The sequence below is a fragment of the Drosophila grimshawi genome, unplaced genomic scaffold (assembly GCF_018153295.1).
Source record: "Drosophila grimshawi isolate 15287-2541.00 unplaced genomic scaffold, ASM1815329v1 contig_1367, whole genome shotgun sequence".
Lineage (NCBI taxonomy): Eukaryota > Metazoa > Arthropoda > Insecta > Diptera > Drosophilidae > Drosophila > Drosophila grimshawi.
The window spans coordinates 1,956,277-1,979,088 of record NW_025062889.1 but is presented as its reverse complement, the minus strand read 5'-3'; the positions used below and the strand labels follow the sequence as shown (position 1 = coordinate 1,979,088).

At 38.7% G+C, this 22,812-nt stretch overlaps 2 protein-coding genes and 1 long non-coding RNA gene across 18 annotated transcripts in view; 1 reads left to right on the top strand and 2 right to left on the bottom strand.

Annotated features, from left to right (window-relative positions):
• Positions 1-9,090, bottom strand: part of LOC6568736 (heterogeneous nuclear ribonucleoprotein L) — a 129,718-nt gene extending 120,628 nt beyond the window's left edge. For all 16 annotated transcript variants that reach the window (XM_032740856.2, XM_032740857.2, XM_032740860.2 and 13 more), the window contains exon 1: positions 8,734-9,090. In XM_032740856.2, coding sequence (XP_032596747.1) covers positions 8,734-8,904 — 171 coding nt within the window. In that variant the 5' untranslated portion in view covers positions 8,905-9,090. The remainder of the gene's footprint in view (positions 1-8,733) is intronic.
• A 33-nt stretch (positions 9,091-9,123) lies between these two features.
• On the bottom strand, positions 9,124-12,103 carry LOC116805922. The gene is made up of 3 exons (XR_004365456.2): positions 11,849-12,103; positions 9,344-9,525; positions 9,124-9,280 (listed from the first exon to the last, which is right to left on the bottom strand). It is a non-coding gene; the product is annotated as an uncharacterized LOC116805922 (long non-coding RNA).
• A 10,031-nt stretch (positions 12,104-22,134) lies between these two features.
• Positions 22,135-22,633, top strand: LOC6568846. The gene is made up of 2 exons (XM_001995147.3): positions 22,135-22,374; positions 22,454-22,633. Exons 1-2 carry the CDS (start codon positions 22,168-22,170, stop codon positions 22,520-22,522), a joined length of 276 nt encoding a protein of 91 aa, XP_001995183.1. The 5' UTR covers positions 22,135-22,167; the 3' UTR covers positions 22,523-22,633.
• Positions 22,634-22,812: the final 179 nt, after the last annotated feature.

The window sequence follows — 22,812 nt, the reverse complement described above, 5'->3', positions numbered from 1 at the left end:
GGGGGAGAAAACCCAATGAGCCGTGCATGTGAATGGCATAAAATGGACATGAAGGTGTCAAGGCAGCCAATAGGGGCAAATAGCTGGGGCGGAAAGTGTAAATGGAACAGCATATGTATTTAGAATGTTGGCCAGCGGTAGGGGTTGGGGTTGGGGTGTTGTGCTTAACTGTTGGTTACCTCAACGGGGGTGGGGGGAGTGGGTGTTTAGCACTGGCAAAGGAAAGTGTAACAATTCAATATAAAGCAAATAAAACTAGTCACATATTGAACTTCATAAAAAAGAAGTAGAGAGAGAGAGCTCGACTAGGAGATACCCTATAATAGACTGGCAGATTTGAGATGTGATAAATAAATGATTCTTTTGTGCACAGCTGTACTAAAGTTATACACATAATGAATACAATTCTGGTATTTAGCTAATAGATGAGTCAGCTCATCTTTAACTAGTTAAACTATGAATGATTCAGCAACCCAAAGCTTTTATTCACAAGTCCATAATTCATTCAAAGAAACACACAAACAAGAGTTCAATTTGACGCACTCGCAAATGCAAAAAAGGATGCAATTTAATGCATCTGAACTTGACTTGTCTGCCGGTCTGTCTGACTGTCTGACTATCTGTCTTAACTTGCACAAAATGATGATTGCAATGCTTCAGAAAGAGATGGAGAGAGAGCGAGACAGAGAGAGAGAGAGAGAGAGATAGCGAGAAAGAGAGGTGATTTTTGCATATTATTTTATGCACTCATCAGAGCATAATTCAAGCAGTTGCAATCTGACTTCTTACAACTACACTTACCACAAACAAACACACACCAAGACTTGCCACCTCTCTCTCTGTCTCTCTCACTCTCTCTCTCTCTATGTGAGTCTCTGTTCTCTAGAAAATATTGCTTCATTAATGCAAGTAGATGACCTCGTTCAACTTGTTCCATTTCACAAGCAATTCGCCAGCATCTCATATCCGAAGCTTTTTGCACACTTTCCATTTGAGCATATTTCCATGACAGTTGCAACTACAGCGTTGCAAACGAGCGTGAAAAAAAAACACACACACTGTGTATATATGTATATGGCCACATGAGATGACATGGCGAAATGCGACAATGCGCCATATATCAAATTATATAAACGTCGTGTACTTAAAAACAACAAAAAAAATACAAAACTACACTTCCGACCTTCGAGAGAGAACCCAGCATGACATCCGGGCCAAATACACAAATCGCAATCCCATACAAACATATGTATCTATATTGTATCTGACTCGATGTGTGTGTGTGTGTAAGTGTGTGTGTGTGTGTGTGGCTGCGTATTTGCCTTGTAAGTAAATGACAAGAAAAATATAAGATACAAAAAAAAAAAAAAACAAGCAGAAGAAATATGTAAGAAAAAAGAACAAAGCATAAAGAAAGCAAGCGTCGTGGAGCAGTGTAGAGGAATGGGGAGGGGGCGGGGGGAGTAGGGAGTAGGGAGAGGCATTAGGGAGGTGGCAGCAGTGCATAACACAGCGCGACATAAATTGAACTTTTTTTTTTTTTTTTTGCTGAAACTTGTCGCGAACACAAAACGAGAGACAATTTGAACAAGCAGCAAAAGTTGAGCACAGAGAACGAGAGGCAGAGAGAGAGAGCGAGAGAGATGGAGAGAGATAAGAGAGGATGTTGACAGACATAAGAGTTATCCCTCCCCTCTCCAACCCCACCCCCCTCGCACCATTCCCTCGATCAGTTGTTGTGCGTCGCTTAGCACTTGAGACACGAATCATAATTTGTTGTAATTGAAGTTTAAATCGTCATTTCCACCCGCCCCGCACCGGAAAAGCGGAAAAACTTGGCAGTGTTTATTTTTTATTGTTTTGGGAATATCTTTTGTGTTTGATTTCAATGATTTTCTTATTTATTTATTTCTTTTTGCTTCGAACAAAGGCTTGGAATTTGGAGAGTAAAGAGTTTTTTACAACAATTTCTGATGACACACAAAAAATACATTGATAATTTAAATAAGAGTTTTGTGCTTGAAACAGGAAACGCAACTTTACCGCTTGAAATTTGGAACCGGAAGCGAAATTTAACATTTTTCCAGTCAGCCAGTCTAAAGTTAATGTTATGTCAATTGGAATTTTCACTTTTATAATGTCACAGAAAGATATTCAGTTAAACGCAGTATTCCAACATACAAAGCTCAACTGAGCACATTTTATCTAATTTTCTGATTTACACCTCAAAAAGCAAAGAAAAAAACAGATAAGCTGAAAAACGTACTTAAAATTCCAAATGAATTCTATGTCAACAACATAAAAAACACTAAAGAAAACAACAACAATTTAACGACTTGAACACTGCGTGTCTTATAATTTTGTGGGTCAAATTTCAATAATATAACTATTCTTAGCTGTTCAGCTGTTCATGAATATTGCTGACCGAAATATGAACGAAAATTAATTTTGTTAACAACAATAACAACAACAGCAGAAGTAAAAATTGTTGTACAAATTGTTGACCAATATGGAAAGCAGCAGTTGGTAATTTTGTATGCCAGTCAGGCATGAAATTCGTTTGCTACTCGCCTTGTGCCACAAGTGTGACTAACACACACAAAAAGAAAATGCAATCAGAGACATTGGCAACAGCAACAAGAAGAACAATAAACAATAAAAACAACTAGAGAAAACACTACAATCAGTTGGTCATTTCAACAATTGGCAACAGCAGCGGTCTACTTTAGTTTTTGTCTGTGTTTTTTCTGTTTGTGCCACAACTAAATCACAACACAAAACAAGACACAAATTGCATGCAACTTTAACTGGCCAACACTTTCATTACCTGCCACACACACAGACACCCCCTCCTCCTTCTTGCCACCCACACAACTAGCAAAATGTTTGGCGCAATACTTAAGGGAGTTGAGACTCCACTTGGCTCTTAACTTGGTCTTAACTTGGCCTTAGAACAAAGGGGGTTGAAACTTTTAGACCGGCTTTCGCTTTTTCGTGGGACGGAAAATGTGCTGAGTTGTCAACTCGAGCTATTTTGCCAATTCATTCATAACTAAGCCGACACGGCAGACGAACACCCTTTATCATTATCATCATTATCGTTACCAACATTAGCATTAGCAGCAGCAGCAGGCGCAGCAGCAGCCGCAGCAGCAGCAAATTTCAATTAGTTCAATTACAAATGCTAAAAGGGTGCAATCCACACAAATACATAATATGTATATATATATATGTATATATACATATAGGTGTATATATATTTGTTTGTTTGCTACAGCTGGAAAATCAACCCTTAACGCCTCGACAAACTTTTTGGCAATTAAAACTTTGAAAATGAAAAGACAATAAAAATCAATTATTGTTAATAACAAGACACAAAAGCAGCACGGCAACAAAACCAAATAAAACCTAATCAAAAATAAAATAAAGACGCAACAACAACATAATAAAACTGTAAAATGTTGCCCGAAAAAGGTGGCAAAGTTTATAAATACTCGGGAAAAGTCAGTGCTTCCGTGTAGAACTGCAGACCCTTGCTGAAGCTATGATAATTTGAGAGTGAAGTATGTAATGGCTCTTAAGGGAGAAAGCTAGAATCTTTAGATACGACTTTTAACATAAATCTTGACCAAAAAGTAGCATCTCCAAATTTTATTACTTGGTTCTTCGATTCTTCTAGTGGCGAAAACATTTTAAAATGACATTGCTTTAAAAATCGGTTCAGTTTTGACAGAGTTAGAACACTAATTGACTTTGTAACCATATTAGAATTGACAACAAGAGTTGCCAACAATCTAAGTCTGCAAAAGCAGTTCAAATGTCATAAAACTCACGCAACTCCCAAAACAATTTTCGTGTCTTGTACAAAATTGCCATTAATTAAAATAATCAACGAAACAGAGAACTCACTTACGGAACAACCCTCGTAACAATAATAGAGGATTCTAGCGAATGCAACCCTTTTATGTATCTATATCGAATGATGGTCAAAAAACGCAAAAAAGAAGAAAAATGTGAAATGCATTCCGGGGTCTGCCCAGACGAATGCATTTAATTAACACGAAAAAAAAGAGTTGAAAAGCCTGCTAAGAGAAGGGGTGAAGAGAGGGGCATGAGAGAAAGAGAGAGAGAGAGAGAGAGAAAGAGAGTGAGAGAGAAGGGGTAGCTGCGGATAATGCTGATGAGGAGGTACAAATCGCTGAATGCATTTTCTGGCTACTCGAGAGACGAGACGACGACGCGAAGGCCTTGCAAAAGACCTTGTGGCAATGAGTGGGTGGGTTGGATGAGTGGTTTGGGTGGTGCAGACACAGGTAAGCAACAAAATGCATACAGCCTATGCCTAAATATGTGCGGGGAAACTGGATGAAAATGCTGCGAGAAATGTGAAATGTGAGAGGGTGTTGCAAATGTGTTGGCCTCCAGACGCACCACCGAAAAACGCACATGATTACTACAACAAAGGCGGTTGGGGGGTGGTGGGAGGTTGTGGGAGGGAAAGGGATGCCAAAGGGGAGCTGCTGCTGACTAAGCTCAGTGCTAAAATGTTTGTTGTTGCCAGTCTGCCTCGGATCGGTCAGACGAATATGCAATCTATTTTTAACTGTCTGGCGGAGGCAACTGCTCTTCAGAGGCTGAGGGGGTGTGGAGGGCGTGTATTCTGAATATGTATGGAGTGGGTGGTGGCTGCTGTATTGGCTGGGATAGCATGCAAAATTTATTTGCCATGGCTGTTGATGCCACCGCGTGCGTCACGCAGCCAGACGCATCGGCGTCGTTGCTGCTATGTGCACTGGAATTGTGAGTGAATATGTGTGTGTGTACGAGTGTGTGTGTGTGTGCGAGTGTGTGTGTGTGTGTGTGGTTAGCGGTGCAGGGATGGAACCTGCATCGCAGCAAATTGCAAGCTGTGGTCAAAAATTGTTTGCTCTTGGCGAGCCAAAGTTACAGCAAGCAGTGAACTGAAGCATTCACATCATGAAAACGTACTCAAAAACCAGTCAAAAGCGAATGAAGTGAGTGCAAATTATGAATACACATGAATTGCAATATGATATGCATATATACATATTACATATATCAAATATATAAGCGCCAAGTACATACCTAAAGGCTTTGGCAATCATTTCAAGATTTGACCAACTGGCTGACAAGTTCTCAATTTTAAGCAAATAAATATTTATTCATTGTGAAAGCAATTTCTGCTTGGCACAATTTATAACATTTAAATGTGAGTAAAAAATGATTTATGAATCAAATGGTTTTTCACGAAATTATTGATTTATGATTTCAATTAACCGAAATTCTAAAACTTTGCATAAGTGCATAAATCAAAGACAGATTGGCACTTTTAAGCTACACAAATTGTAGTAAATTTGTGCATTAAAACTGGTCGCTTGAGAGAATCTTGTGGAGTAAAATATCCTCTACCTACTACTGTGTATGGTCAGCAGCAGATTGTATCAATTTGGTGATAATGAGATGTCCTCAAATACAGAATGTGACGCCTTAGCCAGATACAAATTTAGTATTCTAGGGATATATTTCAGCCATTCACAAAATATAATGAATCTGTATGAATATAAAGTAGCTTTTAGCTGAAAATGTTAAGCTACGGAACCACTCTCAAGGTGTGTATTATTATTAATATGATTCTTAAGGCCTGTGCACTAAAACCACTTGGATTCAGTGTCTCACACCGAAACCGCAACCACTAACTTGCCTTACCGATTGACAATCACTATCAAATTACGATTCGGTTTGACAACCTGCTTGATTCTATACTAATTCTCCCTGATAAATGAGCTATAGTTCTTGGGCCAGGCCCATCATGACTGTTCCTAGCCTCGTTGTGGTTCTAATAGTTGCCCAACTAAACGATTCATAGTTGGCTTCTGTCCACGCAATCTGCCCTTAAGTTCCAGTTGTAGCTGTAATCTCGTCACTCTCTCTCAGGTCAAGTCCAATCCACACGCATCATCTCTTGCACAAATTGTGTGTGTGTGTGTGTTTTAAGCCGTGTATTAAAACGTTTAACTCGGCTGCAAGTGTCGTTAAGAGCGTGTTGCATAAGATTTCTTTCTGCCAAGCGCATCCGACGCACTGCAAGTGTACTTAATCACAGTGGAAGTGGAAGTGGATGTGGAAGTAGAAGTGTACTGGGGCTGGCCAAGTCAGAGTGGCAGTCAGTCAGTTAGTCAGCCAGGTGATTGTAGATCTGTGAGCACGTTTGCGACCAGCTTGCAGGTTCACGGCACGTACGCAGCTCGCAGGCAAAAAACAGCATTCAGCTGGCAACAAGCTTAAACGATGCCAAGTGGCAAGCGAAGGCGATGTCGACAATGTTGGCCTGGCCTAAACTCAACTGAACTGAACACTGAACACTAAACACTAGCAGCTTTAGACCCCACCAAAAAGCGTAAAGAGGCAAACAGGGCCAAAGAGCGACATGGCCAAAACTCTTCAAATGATGAGAAGATGCTGCTTCATGTGCTAATTGCGCTGTCAAGTCAAGTGTGCGAGTGTGTGTGTGTCTGTGTGTGTGTGTGTGTCTGTGTGTATGTGTGTGTGTGTGTGCGTTGCTGAGAGCAGACGGAAGCAACAGCTCAAATGCCACACACACACAGCACTAATGACGTAAAGAGAAAATTTGTTGCCTACTTTTGCACGCTCTCCAGGCAAGAACAGCAACAGCAACAACAATAAAAACCCCCCAAGAATTTCCCAACAGCAACAAACACATATATATATATATATTTATTACAAAGTAAAAACATTTGCCATTTGCAATTTTCATTTATATTTTTTGTCTGCTCAATAAAGTTTCCATTTTGGTTACTTCTCCTGCTGTATTTTCTAAAAATTTTACATATTGCCAATGACATAAAAACAAACAAACAACGTGGAAATTTTATCGGCAAGCGGCGAGAGATAAAAATGCGCCGGCAAAAAGCAGACGCCAACAACAACAAACAATATTTTGGCTCGCTGCTGGCAATGGCCAAAATCGATTTTTCCAACCCTCAACATGTGGCAGTGGCAAAAGGCAGTCGAGAGCCGGCTCTCGACGCTGCGACTCGACTCGACTCGACTCTCCCGTCTCTTCGACTCTGCCACTCTCAAAATACTGTGTGTCTAGTCGCTGTTCTGCTCTGCTCTGCTCAGCTCTGCTATGCGGTTTTTGGCCTCTGATTTTTCTTCTTTTCTATTTTTTTTTTGGCGAGCAGCAATTTGGGAATGAGTTAATAAAGTTTTGGCAAAGATAGCCAGCGAAAGAAATCGGCAGACTGAGTGGAGTACATCAATCTTATCTAATTGGTGTTTATTTTACCTTGAATTTTGTTAATTTATATAATATATAAGAATATATATAAACATAACTACGATTCATGATGCTAACAAGTCGATAAATTATCTAAAATCTTTGCTAAAAGTTATGTGCAACTTTTTGAAATGAATAATAATCATTCAGCAGCCAAAGAAGTTGTCAAGTTGTCAAGTTCTTATTATTTTAGCTTCCATAAGGATTGGCTCCACTTATTTATAAAGAATTTCAAAGCAGTTGGTAAATAAACCCACAGAAATTCCGCTTTCAACTGATTACTTTAAAGTTCTTAAAGAGTTCTTAACAGTTTCGAGCAGCGTCCTTGGCAAAACTCAAATCAGCCGTTGGCATTGCTGCATATAATGAAATTTATAAATGGCAGTCGAACAGTCCAACAGTCTCTCAAAAAAGTACTCGCCGCCTGATAACTTTAAGAGCCAGCTCTTGCAGCACAGGCTGCACTTCAACCCCAAAAAAAGAAACAAGAAGAAAAAACTTTATCAGGCATATTTCATTTCTGGTTCTGTTTCTGTTGCTGGTCGCCATCCCCTTTTTTGTTATCAGGGTGCTGAGTTTAGGTCTGGGTTGAAAGCCTACAGTTCGCCACCCACCGCCCCGACTATGTCCCCAACCCCAAATTGATTGAATAGACCAACAAACAACTAAACCAATATATGAAAATGTGTGTGCTTGTTGTGTGTGCTTTTCAATCCGACTGCCTGTTCCTGATAGGGGTGGTTATTCAAGTGGAGCCATGCACATATATATATATATATATATATATATATATATATATATATATATATATATATATATATATATAAATATGTATATGTATCGAGAGTTTTCCGCAGGTAATTATTATTTAATATTTGGGGGTTGATTGAAAACATATCAGAAACATTTTTGTTGTTGACATTCAAAAGGCTACTCAAAATTGATATAGTTGAAACCTTCTTTGAACAAGAGAGAATGGTTAGATTGGGCACGTTAAAGTTTATATACACTAGCAGACAGGAGTCTATCCAAATCTTAATATCGATTTAAAAAGCGGAGCTCTTACGGGAGGTATATAGAGTATATACATACTATATGCATGATATAGTAGTCTGATATTGATCATTTTCCGTAAGTGAGAACTTATATACAAAAATGGAAATATTCTGTTCACTTATGCTCTGTCAGCTGGGCGAGTACATGCATATGGACAGATGATCATAGCTATATCGACTCGCCTAGCACTGCTGATCAAAAATATATATCTTTATGGACTGACAGACGTGTGTTTCTAGCTAAAAGGCAGCTGCTCTCTCTAGATACTTGCCATTTTTTTGTTAATGAATTTGGCGTATCGAAATTATAAATATTTATCGATTTTTATCGGTGTTATCGGAAATATTGGTACTCACCCTAGCATGCATGTTGACGTCGTTTTCGCCGGGCTGTTGAACACCGGTGCGTATCTTTTTATTCTGGGGTCCCTCGCTGACGACGATGGTGGCCCCGCCACCGCTAACGCTGCTGCCTGCGACAGCACCACCGACACCACCGCTGCCGTTGCTCGCACCGTTATAGGGCATTGTGGTCGGCGTGTTGAATGTGAGCGAAGCCTCCGTCGTGCTAAGCAGTGTTTTTTTCGATAGAATCTTGACGTTTACTTTTGGCCGTAGCCGACGCTTCTTTATTCAACTGCACAGTTAACAGAGATATGAATAATGTGTGTCTGTGTGTGTGTCTGTTGTGTGTGGTTGTTGTGGCAATGCGTGTGTGTCTGGTGTTGGTTGTTGGTTGGTTGCTTGTTTGAGTGAGTGTGTATAAGTGTTTTTAATTTCTTATTTTATTTTTCTTGTGTGGCAGCACTCACTCGAGAACGAAGAACGAACACGAGATACTCCGCAGAAAAACGTTTGTTAAAAATGTTGGTTTAAAACGCGCGCGATTTTTTGATAACTTCTCCTAATTGATTTTCGAAGAAGTTGTAAATAATTTGTTATATATAATATATATATATATATTTACTAAATGTTGCCTTTGATTCCTTTTTATTCTTGCTTTCTTATTTATTTTGTTGCAAACACACTTTTTCTTTTATTAATTGGCCACTTTCAACCGCATTTGACGTTTTCTTCTTCTTATTGCACTTTCAATTTGCGTGTTGAACGTAATTTTTATTTATCGCCTTTCTGTGTTTGTAGAATCAGCTGTAAAAGCAAGAAAAAGAAGAAGGAGAAATGGGTTATTAAAGCATGTGACTTCAAATAATAACAATAATAACTTTACAGCTGACTTGAGTGAAAATTCTCGTTGCAAATTGCACAAATTAACGTGGACTAAAGAAAAGACTTTCTAATAATGCAATCAGAGTTATTAATTTATTAGACTACTTAATGAGTATTTAAACAATATTCATTAATCAGACATCAACTCGAACTAATGTTGCATAAAATGAGTGTGAATAAAATTCTAAAAAAAAAAATAAATGAATATAAAACATAATTGAGCTTAAAATTGCAAAAAATTATCTAAAAAAAGCTCGCAATATTTTTTGTAAGCATGCAAAACAGTTTAAGCTGATTCGCTTTGAATAAAGTGCTCATCAAATAGAAATAGCTAAGTTTTTATTGTACCAATTTGGATATATATATTTATATATGTATATATAGAGCACATAGTTATCTCTTTATGCATTTTATCGTGCAACTGTTGCTCAATTAGACACTAAATTATCAACAATCATATCAATCATATCGATTGCCTCTCAATAGGCACATTTGGCGCTTTATCAGTCAAATAGCACAAAAAGGGAGAGGGCAAAAACAATGGCATGATATAGATTTTGTGGCATATGCATACAAATTGACATAGTTGGAAGTAGATATAGCGTATAGCATATATACATAAAGTAAACAGTTACGCAAATAAAAAAGATAGCTGATGGATCATACAAACAAATGGAGTTCTTATCAGAGCTGAGTAAAAATAAAAGACAGATTTGCATATACATCTATATGAATATTATCAAATTATTGATTGAGGATCCTAATAATATAGCGTGGAATAGTACTTCGAAAATTCGTCTAGAATAATTTATATTACCATATATATTTAAAGGATTTCCTTATCTTTTGTATGAAGAACTTCAAAGCAGTAGCCAAATAAACTAAATCCAAAGTTACCTTTGCTAAATAACAACACAAATTCCAAGCTATTATCTGAATTCTTTACCAAAATAATTACTTCTATGTATATATGGATATTATGATATCAAAGTAAATTGCAACAAAAATACATTAAGCACAACATTTTGGCTTGATTTAAAAATAATACAAAAGAAACGCAAGCATTTCACAACAATATAATGCAATATAATATCATAAGTAATATATATATAAATATGTATATTTATATATATATATATTTTTGTGTTCCACATTCTGTGGCCAGGTTTTTTTGTGTCTGCAAATTATGATATGTTGCAACAATGGGGAATTCATTCTAATTGGAGTTCCGAGCGCATAAATCAGCAACAACAACAGACCAAAAACACAATGCACAGCAAACACACACACACGCACAACAAGCATTACACACACACACACACAGAAAGAGACACACGCACAGAAATTGCAGGAACAACCCTCGGGAAGAATCTGAAGCTGCAAGCAGCTAAAATATAAAATAAAGCGCCGGCAAAACAGCAAAAAAAAAGGAATATGGCCGAAATGTCAAAATAAGTGTAGAAAAGGACATCGACAGCAAAAAGCAGACAGACGGACAAGTGACAAGGCAACAACAGCAAGAAAGCAACACCAAAAGCGAATTGGCGAAAACGAAACGAGAATGAAACATGGCTGAACTTTTAAGCAACGGAAAATCCGCGTGCAAAGTAAACTTGAAAAAAGTTGTGTTTTATTTTCATTGTTGTTGTTGCAACCCTTAAGGGGGAAAATGGGAAAGCTAGAAAAAGAATCGGAAAGCGGACAACGCGATTGCCGTTTGCTTGCCGCTGTTGCTGCTTGCCTTTGTTTTGGGGAGAAGGGAGAGGAGGCCAAAAAAAAACAAGGAAAAATGCCGGGGGTTGATTTTTCATTAATGAAACACACAACACACACAAAAACGCCGCGCGCGGAAAAGCGAACGAACTTTTCTCGCTTGGTTTTCTTCTTTTTTTGTTTTTGTATTTTACTTCACAGCTTTTCAGCTTTATTTATTTTTTTTTTTTGCATACCCCGCGCTTTAAAATGGCGGCCAAAGCACAACAATTTTACTTTTGATAAACTGTTGATTTTGTTGTTCAAAATTTTGCCAGTTATTCACAGCTACAATTTGTATTGTTTTTGGGTTTTTTTGTTTGTAAAATATTGCTGAATTTTTGAAATGCACACAATGTTGGTTTTTAGTTTTTATTTGAATTTTTTTTATGTTGCGAAAGTTAGAACTGCACTCTATAAATTTCTAGCTGTCAATGGACGATTTGATTTGGTGTTGTTGTTGTTGTTGATGCATTTGACAGCGCCTACTTACATTTTTTATTTGAACATTTGACAGACAATTGACAAAAGTTGCTGCTGTTGTTGCTCTCTCTCTTTCTCTCGCATACACGCACATACACATATGAACGACGACGACGGCGACAAGCAAGCAAGGTGAACGAAATGTGATTTGATATATATTTTTATTTGTTATGTGTGAAGTTGTATTTGAGTTGAATTGAATTTTTCATCCGTTATATTGAAGACTTCTGCTGTTGTACACTTCGGCGCCGCGCTGGCGAATGACGGTCAAATAAGAACTGAAAACCTGTGAGAGCGTTTTCATCAAACGTCAGCGTCGGCTCTGCCTGCCTGCCTTTTTTTTTCTTCGTCGTGTGTGCACACAACACGAAGCGACGCGCGTCGGCGAGACCAAAAAAAACAAAGAGAGAGAGAGAGAGCCGGGCGGAGAGCACGCACAGGTAGCTTAGCAGCTCTTTAGCTCTGACAGCAGCTGCACGCGTCGTCGATAGGGGTTGCAATGTCTCATAGAGAGAGTGAGAGTTGAAGAGGGAGAGCGAGAGAGAGAGCATGTACACATATATGTATGTAGCGTGTGAAAGGCAGCCAAAGAAAGAGAGAGAGCGAGCGGGAGTATGAATAGTGTCAGCGCTGTTGGTTCAGTAAGAGTAAAAGTACCTTTTTGGTACTTTTAGGTTTTTTTGCTGCCCTTTTTGTTTGGCTCTTTCGTGGGTGGCAAAGCAGCACCTACCGGTTACGTTCTGTTGTTGTTGTTGTTTTTGTGGTTGCTGCTGGTGCGAAGCAAAACAGCAAAGCAAACGAGGCGCTTAGAAAACTGTTTTCATACTTTCTTAATACAATTTCGCCTAGATTTTCACAGACACAGACACAATCACATATATCGCGATTATTAAGTAGCTGCATTTGTATGCAAGTTGCAAGTGAAACGGTATATTAACACTTTCACCCGTTTGGCGAGGAGGCGTCGGCTTTTTTCTGCTTACCTTTTCAGTAGATATTTGAGAGATGATTGTTTTTTGTTTTTGTAGCTGCTTCTTTCGTTGCTGCACTTTCAATTAATAGCAAATATTGTTATTATTATTATTATTGTTGTCTAACTTTGCGTGGCAGGCGATATTTATATTTTGCTGCTGCGATAATCGCGTGTCTGCTGCTGCTGCTGCTTATTTCTCCAGCGGCCCTTTTTTTTTGATACACAAACAAAACGACGGCTGGGGCAGACAGAGACAGGAGAACAGGCAGCCAAGCAGTGAATGACACAAACAGTGGCTGACAGAGAGAGACAGAGAACACACACACAGCGACGAGAGCGTATTGCGAGAGAGAGCGAGAGAGCGCGCTGGGAATCGCACAATCGAGTTTGAGAGATTGTTTGCGTGTGGCTGTGTTGTGTATGTGTGTGTCTGTTGTGCACGTGTATGTGTCTGTGTGTGTGTATGTGACGTCGACGTCAATGCGGCGATTCAAAAGAGAGCGAATATAGCGCACGCAATGGAAAAACTGGCGCGGCGACAACAGCAACAACAACAAAAGCGACGACGACGATGACGACGACGACGCGCGGAAGTATTTAATTAAGCCCAAAAAAAGTATTTAATTTAAATTGATGGGTGGTGGTATGTTACCGTATGCGAAATGCACACTCACACGTACATACGCGTTAAATTCACAATACACAATTGCCGTTGTCTCTCTCGTTGTGGTGTGCGTGAGTGCGTGCGTGTGTTTATCTGTATGTGTGTGCGTGTGTTTGTTTATTTGTATTTGTTTCTGTGTGTGCACTTTTCTGCTGCTACTGAAAGGTTTTCAACCGTGCGCCACAGTGTCTCAATTCGTACTGAGAAAATGAGCGGCACGCTCAGCGATCAAAAACACATTTGACCACATTGTGTGCGAGCAGTATGGCATGCCCGTGCTCGTGCACGTTCTCGTGCTCGTGCTCGTGTAATCGCTCTCATTTATTTACAAGCGTGCGCGCATCGCACACAGCAACAGCAGCGAGCAGCGAACAAGCAGTAGACAAAACTCACGCAAGTGTGCTGAGAGAGTAACCAGAGCGCGCACAAGTGAAATGTGCTTGCTCTCTATCTCTCTGTCTTTCTGTCGCTCTCGCGCTCCCACTCAGTCTTGTAATAAAAGCGAGAGAGAGAGCGCCAGAGCATAAACATGCATACATACATACACGCATATATATAGACGTATATGAGTTTCATGAGAATGCTTGCATGTGTGTGCGCCATGCTTCACTTTGCTTTGGCTGTGGAACGCGCGCGCCTTGTTTTTGTTGTTTGTGACTGGCAAAAAATTGAGCACAGTGGGACAATGGCTGGCAAGCATGTGGCATGTCTATCGAAAACAATATAGTTATAAAATATTTATAAGTTTGTATTTAAATAATACTTTGCAGTTATTAGAAAAGAACCTGTTTCTCTTACTAGTAGCTCAACTCTTAATAAAGTTTTCCAATATAATCTATATATTTATAATTAAATTATTATAGCTTCATATTCAGTTGCATAATTTTCACGTATATTCATTAGCGATAAGCATTTATTATCGATAAGTACTCTCTCACACAGTCAGTTAAGAGCGAATGCTTTTGCGTTTACTCTTCTTCAACGCAGCACGCCACTTTTCCACTCTTTACGCTCTCGTTCACCCACGCGGAGCAACAACAGCAACACCAACAAACTGCCTTCGACCTGCTCTCTATTCTCGCTGCATTCCATGCAATTACTATTTTAACAGACGCCTTTACATTCGCTAACAGCGCTCTGTTATTGAGCAGAGCAACTGAGTTAACAGCAGTTGGACTTTAACATTAACAGCGATTAACAGGCATGTTAATTAAATTTATCGTTATTTAAAATATATTTTTGAAATGAAAATGACAAGATGGGAAACTAATTTCTTTCAAAATCGAATAAAAACTATATGAAAATAAATGAATTGAGTTTAATGCATATAAAAAATAAACCAAAATTGTCATATTTAAGTATATTTATTTATATTGTATGTTAAATAATTTCTAGTTTTAAACTTGGGCTTTAGGGGACTGCCTGCTAGCTTGCTCCATGTAATCATTGCCCTGCCTCTCCCACTTTTGTTATCTAAGTTAAAACACTCTACAAAAAAAAAAAGAAGAATACGAAATGCATTTTTTTATTTTATTTTTTTATTAGATTTTATGATGATGGGGTGTGGATTGCTCCGTGCACGACAACAATGGTAACCAGGGCAGTCAAATAGCAGGACATCATCCTCCCCCTCCGCCCACCCATGCACCACTTCTCCCCTTACCCATCCCCTTCCCTCTGTGAGCGCCTAAGTCGCATATACTGCACATGAATGCCGCTCGATGGTTACGTGTTTTCCACATCACTCCACCCACTCACCACCCCCCTTGCTCCTCGCTGCTCCTCGCTAGCCACCCCTTGGCATTGGCATCCTTTCTCTCGTTGGCTGTCCAAGGCTCAGCGTTCTGCTTAATGCCAAAGTGCAGGACAACAACAACAACAACAACAGCAGCAGCAAATGCAGCAAGCTGCCTGGTAAACAACATAAACTATTTAGTCTATGCATCTATGAGTGTGTGGGTGTGTTATGTGTGTGTGTGGACATGGCCAGGCATTGGCATCAAGCGTGGCCTGCCACAAGCTCCTGGCCAATACCCCTTAGTTTTTATTGTGAAGCATGTGTAACAAGCAGCCAGCTGAAAGCATTCCCAATTTTTAATCAGATTAACAACCTCCTTTTACATCTCAAATCTAAAATTCACAAACAATAGTCATTATTTATTTAGTTATTTAGTAAACATCATTTACAATGCTCTAAATGGATTCTTTATCAAAGGGTTGTGCACAACGGTTTATAGAAATGAATACAAACTGTTTAATTATATGGCAGATGATAAGTTGTCTGAAGATGCTAGATTTATACAGATTCTCATAAGATTCAAATAAAGATCTAGAGGGTGTAAAAGGTGGGTGATTAAGAGGCTACAAGGATAGAGAGGTTGACTTGAGGAGGGTAAGGCAATCTTGAAGAGATCATTAGAGTAAAATTCTAATAAGCTGCTGCTGATTCTCTAGTTAGCAAGGGGTCAATCCAGCTAACCTTTTTCAAATCCTGATCGCTTTTGTGGATTAACTAAGACTATAACTAGATGAGGGGGCGATATTCCTCATCACATTCTGGAAGATTGCCCAGGCAGACTTAGACTCGCTCAGCTAAAGTGTCAATACACCCGCAACGATAGAGAAATAAATAAAACAATCATCATAAATGGAATCAAAGTGAATTTAACAATAATAATAATAATAGCAAAGTGATTAAGTTAGCCTTGAAGCTTATCTCTATCATTAGCCATCTAATGATTAACTGTTCTTAGAGTTATTAAGCTTTTCGATTGCATTCTACGAGTAAAGGTGAACTCTTACAACAAAGAAAGAAATTAAAAGGTTTTCAACTACTCAAAAATTTAAAGGATAACTGCAAGTCGTTCTTTTTAAAGCACTATTTCGTCTTAGTCTGGCCTTTGGCAACTGGAGCGAAACTCTTTGCCAATGTTTGCATCATAAAATATGGATTTAGTCGAGTGTACTCGAGTGTGTGTGTGAGTGTGTGTGTGTGAGTGTGTGTTGCAGTTTTGTGTGTGTGTGTGTGTGTGCGTATGCAACGCTCGAACGTACTTATCGATAAGAATGCTGTTGTTATTGCTGTTGCCATGTTTGCCTGCCACACTTGTTGCAGAGATTGCATTGTGTCTTCTTCTTGTGCTTCTTTATAAAATACAATCAAAAGTAATGCAAAATATGTCCTTAATCTGATCGCAAAACATATCGAGCAATTGCATAGCAATCAGCTTTAAATCGTGTCAATTTAAATATAGAAATGTGATTCTTGGCATATTCCATTTGCAATTTGAATAGATTAACAGAAATCAAAGCATATCGAATATCGAATAAATATCCCTTCGACTGAGAGTCTATGAATATTCTATGTACTTCTAAAGTCGACAAGTTTCGGTTTCTAAAATCAAATATTGGTCAAAGGTGATCAAAAAGGTTTGACAGAGCTGTGAAAGTGTCAAAATTTGGTTGAATCCTTTTGGCTTACATGAATATTAACCAGAACAAAATCTGGTTCACTTGTATTATGTGTGTAGGGCGGTTATCCCTCACCTCACCTGGTACTTTAAGAGCACTCAGTTCCAGCAGATAAGATAATAAACTCAAGTTAAGCGAGTGCTTTTCTCAGCTTTCACTTCCATTTCGCTGTCTCATTCCTCCTCCATGCAAAATGCAAAAACCTAATGCGCTTTTAAATGGATGAATACAAGCGGCGAGGGCTGGGATCTGAGCGCTACACAGTGAGAAAAGTTGCATACGCAAAACTACAATCAATTTGTGGCTCAAATGAAGCTTACATTCATAAAATGATCTAAACATTGAGCGAACAAATGAGAAATCCTCGTTCAAGTTAATAAATTTTAATCTAAGCATATATTTTTGATTTATAACTCAATCAAGAATATATGTTCCCTCCCTTTCTCTCTCTATCTCTATCTCTCACTCTCTCTCTCTCTCTCTCTCTCACTCTCTATGTAAGTGGATGTAGTTGACTAGCACTTCAACATGCTGACAAGTCTCACTTCCCTGCCTCCTTGTGGCTGTTTCTGTAGCTGATAAGACGCTGCTATCAACGCCTTACACTGCCACACTGCCACACTGCCACACTTCCCCCTTCTCCATCCCCTTATCTAAGCCCCTAGCTAGCACATCAGAGCAGCGCAGCATCCGTTTCCGTTGCGCTGCAGCGTCAGCTTAGTATCCTGTTTTGGCCAGATTTACAGTTGAAACTCCTTGCGTGTGTATGTGTGTGTGTGTGTGTGTGTGTGTGTGTGTCTGTGTGTGTGTGTTGCGTGTGCGTGTTTATCTATGGCGTTGCCGGAAAGTGAAACGCTTATGAAAACGTCCGGCAAGGCATTTCGCAAATCCTGCCAACCCTGCCAAACCCTGCACCCCAATCCCCCCGCCCCCATTGCCAGCCCATTTGTTGAATGACCTTCTTTGGTTTGTGGGCTATGCTAAATTTAATATTAACTTTCATCTGCTAATTTCGCACAGTTGAACAATGCTTCAAGAATTTAATATCCTTCCCGCTTCAAATGACCAGCAGCTGGTTGGTTGGCTGGTTGGTTGGCTGGTTGGTTGAATGAATGGATGTGCGAATGCTTAGGCACCGAATCCATTTTCTAACTCTGTCTTTGGCTCTGTCTCTGGCGCGGGCGCTGGCGCTGGCCCTTGTCCCAAGATAAACAATGAAGTCTTGACCCAGTTCCATGTTACTCGTTTGCCTTGCCCTTTGTCATCATCATCGTCAGCACCACCAGCAACAGCTTCAGTAGCTCTGACATGGACAAGACACAAAAAAAAGAAACAAAAGAACTTATTGTAGTTGAGAGAGATCTTGACTAGGAGATACTATTTACCTATCATTAGTCATAGATATTCATAAGTGTCTGGCTTTTATTGGTATCGCTAATCGATTTTTATCGATATTAGCAAGATACACAAAGCTATTAATGAAATATACTTTATACTTGTATAAATCGATATTGAAATATATTTTTTCTATATCATTTTTCTTGATTTTTCCAACATTTTATTTAGCTTTACACAATCTTGATCACTTTAGCAAAATCCAATTCAAGCGTTAAACACTAAAACGAATTGCATTTAAACCAAATCGAATGTGATTATATATATCATATTTTAAGATATAAAGATATATTTATATTTCTTATGGGTCAGTTTGGATTGTTCTATTTTGCACAATGCACGCCCTTTTTGTGTTGTTAATAATTTGTATCATTGCAGAAGTTTTCGGGGCTACTTGTCCCCCAAATACACAACGGCTGGGAATGACTTGTTTAGAACGAATAAAGCGAAAACAAACCAAAGAAAAACCCAACTAAATTTAAAGACGATCATCATCTTTAATTCAATATAAAAATTAAATTACAATGAGAAAATAAACTAAAATGATTATTTTAACTTCATATGTATTGAAAAATGGAAGTGAGAATTCATAGCAGGCAGCTAGACGTAGACAGGGAGCGCTTAGCGTTGCCAGACTGTGAGGAAGACTCGCAAGAGTGGTCTGGCAAGCTGAATCAATCGATGAGAGATCAACAGACTATCGTTGAGTGGAAGACTGGCTGATTTCCAGCAGTCATTTCGAGGCTCGTTATTATCAGGGTGTATATTCTGAAACTCGAAGAGCTATATATATCCCTAGCTATGTATATCACAAGACTGATTATGTTATACTATCAACATTTTATGTAAACTACATTTACATACCAAATTTTAGGTCATTAGCTCTTGTAAATCCGCAGATCAATATAGAGAGTAGCAAATGTATATCTTTATAGATTCTGATCTGAAATAAGATAATTGTTCATTTGTATTTTCAAGATACCCCTTTTCGCTATGCATATTGCATGCAGGGTATAATAAAAAATAAAAGTTTTCAGGAATAGAGCAAAAAATGCGTCAACTTTACATACAGAATTGTGTGCTAACCCAAAAAATTGAGACAGCTTTGCCCCACTTCACACACTGACACACACACACACACACACATACATACACATATATATATAGCAAAATATTTATTTTTTGACTGTATTTCTTTTTTTTTTTTTTGGGGTGGCCCGGTTAAGTTTTGGGCGTGGGTGTTAAAGTTAAAGTGCAGTGAGACAGTCATTGGATCATTTGTCTTGGCAATGTTGCCCTTTTCGGATTCTGCTTTTGGCTCAGCTCCTTTTTTATTGCTGTTGCAGTTGCTGGTGCTGCATGTTGCAAGTTCCGGCAACGTAATGCTGCAATGGGGCTTATGGGTTTAGGCAGCTTATATGACAGTCAAGTTGGCACAAGCCAAAGCGAGCGCAGACAAAAATGAAAGTATGCAGAATAATACTTATCAGTTTGGTAAGTTTTAAAGCGAGTTAAGCAAGCGAATTCGATAAAGGACACAAATGCAATTGGTAGCTGGAGGGGGGATAGTAAATAAAGAGTGGAAAACGTTTACTGAATGCAAAGAAAGGAATATTAAAGAAAGCAAACTGGGCGAAATGTGAAAAGTTCAGGAATCTGCACAGTATTTGCAAAAGCAAATTAAAATCAATCGACTTGGATATATAATCATAAATAAATATATGCATAAATATAGTAAACTTAATGTTAATATTAGCTACAAATAATATTATTGGTAAGAGCGCTAGCAAAGTATATCTTAAAAATGTCAAAGAAAAGAAAAATCACGCCAAGCAAAAGGAAACTGCAAAGGAAAACACTGCCCAAAAACAGTTCTCAAATACATACACATTTATATATGTATATATATACATATATATATCGCTATATATATATATATATGTATATTTAACTTTAAATGATACGCGACAAGAGCAAAAAAGTGAAAAGGGCCACAGAATCACTGGCCTGGCGCTGACGCTGAATCCAGCTGAATATCCGTAGCAAATGAAGGTGTCAAAATGACAAGCAGACACCAGCAAAAAAATGACTCACACACACACAGACATACACACACACACAGACACACACAGATAGATAGCTGCCATTCTGGCTGGACGTGCAGTGGAGCGATGGATGGCCTTACTGAATAGAATGGCCTGCTGCTGGGCCTGGTCCTCGTCCTGGCTGTCTGTCGGGCTAACTGTATAAACGACAGCAGCATTTTCTAACTTGCACCATCAACAACAGCAACAGCAACAGCAACAGCAACAGTAACAGTAAAAAAACAATAACAAACGCTCGTCGCACAGTGGAGACTACATAATTGTATGTGTATCTATGTATCTTTGTATCTTTGTATCTATGTATCTGTGTATCTACAAGCTGAGCCCGCTGCATTGTATTGCAGTTACGTGCTCGATGGTCCAGCAAAATGGCGGAACACAAAATCAACAAAACCAACAAAAAAAAGAAGACAAAAAAATGGACAGCAAAACGATGGCTAAAGATGACATTTCTATTGACATCCCGATAGGAAGAAACTATGCGAACAGTTGGCATTTGAGGCTATTTTGAATTGAATTTTCAACTGAAAATGGTCAGAGATATTTTTAATTTCTTCCTGAATTTGAATTTCAGTTAAGTTTCCGGCTCTGAACTTGTCTCGCTAAAGTTGCATACATTTTCGTTTTTTAGTTTTAAACAAACTTTCAGCTTTAAAAATGCTTAAGAACATCTTTGAGCAAATTACTTTAGCTGAATATATTTATTGAGTATTTCAGCAGCCCATAAATCTATCCAACCCCTAACAGGTTCAACCTGTAAAAAATAGTCGTGTCTAAAGCTGCATAAATTTATTTACCTTGGTTACTAAAAATATTTTGTGCAATAACCTCAACCAGCCCATCAATCTTTGTGTCTAGCCACACCCCTCCGCCCCCTCCAAATGGGGTACACAGAAAATGGTAACATAAAAAAAAACAATATAAAACGCTTAAAGAATTTGACGATGGCCAACTACTGACATGATGGCCAAATGCCAAAGCGGATTTAAGTTGTGGCAAAACTTTAAATGAGTTCAAGATTGTAGATTTTGTAGGGGTGCACACAACACCCCATTATCCCCCACCACGCCCACTTTCTGTTATTTTTTTTTTTCTTGATGGTTGTGCTGATGAAGCGTAATGATGATGACTTAGTTGGATTGATTGATGGCACACAGAGACACACAGACAGCTAGACGGCTCCAGATTTGGGGGCGGCCGGCACATGAACAAAATTTAAAATTTACACACTACAAAATTAATTGAAGAAAAATCAAACAAGAATGCTGTAGTTGAGAGAGAGCTCGACTACGAGTTACCCTGTTGCCAAGTCTCTAAAGATCTCTGATGCTGATCAACATTATATGTATACTTTATGGATGGTTCCCTCTTCCACTTCAACTATCGAGTGTATTCCATATCAGCTTATCTCGGCTGATCGAGAATATATACATATATAAATATCTTTATACCTGTGACACACCTTCGCACAAATGCATTATACCCTTTGTAGCCCAATTTTGAATGGATTCAGGTTATTAATAAGCAAAAATATTGCTCATACGCCGCATTGGCTGCATGCATTATAAAAATAGCAAGTGAAACGCATCTGACGCTGCATATGACTAATTAAATTTTTGTGGCATTTTTTTATGTCAGCCTGTTGAGGCGGAAATGCCGTCTGTTTGTTGGTCAACTGCATTCTTGCCATAGAACTTGGCCCAGTCAGTCAGTCAGTCGCAATGGATCAGTGGACGGGCGTGCATCGAGCGTTCATCATTCGGGCCTATTATCGCAATAATGATTCCATAAGCAGTGCCCAGAGATTGTTCAAGAAACAGTTTAGCATTTATCAAATACCCCCAACGAATGTGATTAAATCCTGGCTGCGACACTTCGAGGGCACGGGCTCCTCACAAGCCGGCGGAGCGAAACGTTCCTCAATTCCGGTGAGCATTGAATTATCGAAATGTCTATCGAGTATTTTCATTAATATGATTCCATATATTTTTCTCTTTCTTTTCACAGCAAATATTTTGCACAATTTGCAATCAGTGTCTGAGCAATGAGAAGAATTTCAGCAGTTCCGTAAAGTGATCAAATACTATTAAGTATTATATACTATGCAGTTTTCTATGTGTATTGTGTAAAATTCCTTTAACATAGTCATAGTTATTTTCATATATAATAAACTCAAATGTGCTTTTATTATTTAGCTAATTGACAAGCTTGTTGGACATTTCAATCTCAGCAGTCTATGGGTGCCAAGCATTTGAAAAACTCGCCCGACATTTGTCTCATTTCGAGCGGTTCTCGCACATTTGATTTGCATGGTTGGCTAAATGTTTCGGTCGGTTTCTTGGCCAATGTAAAAAACAGCAAATTCT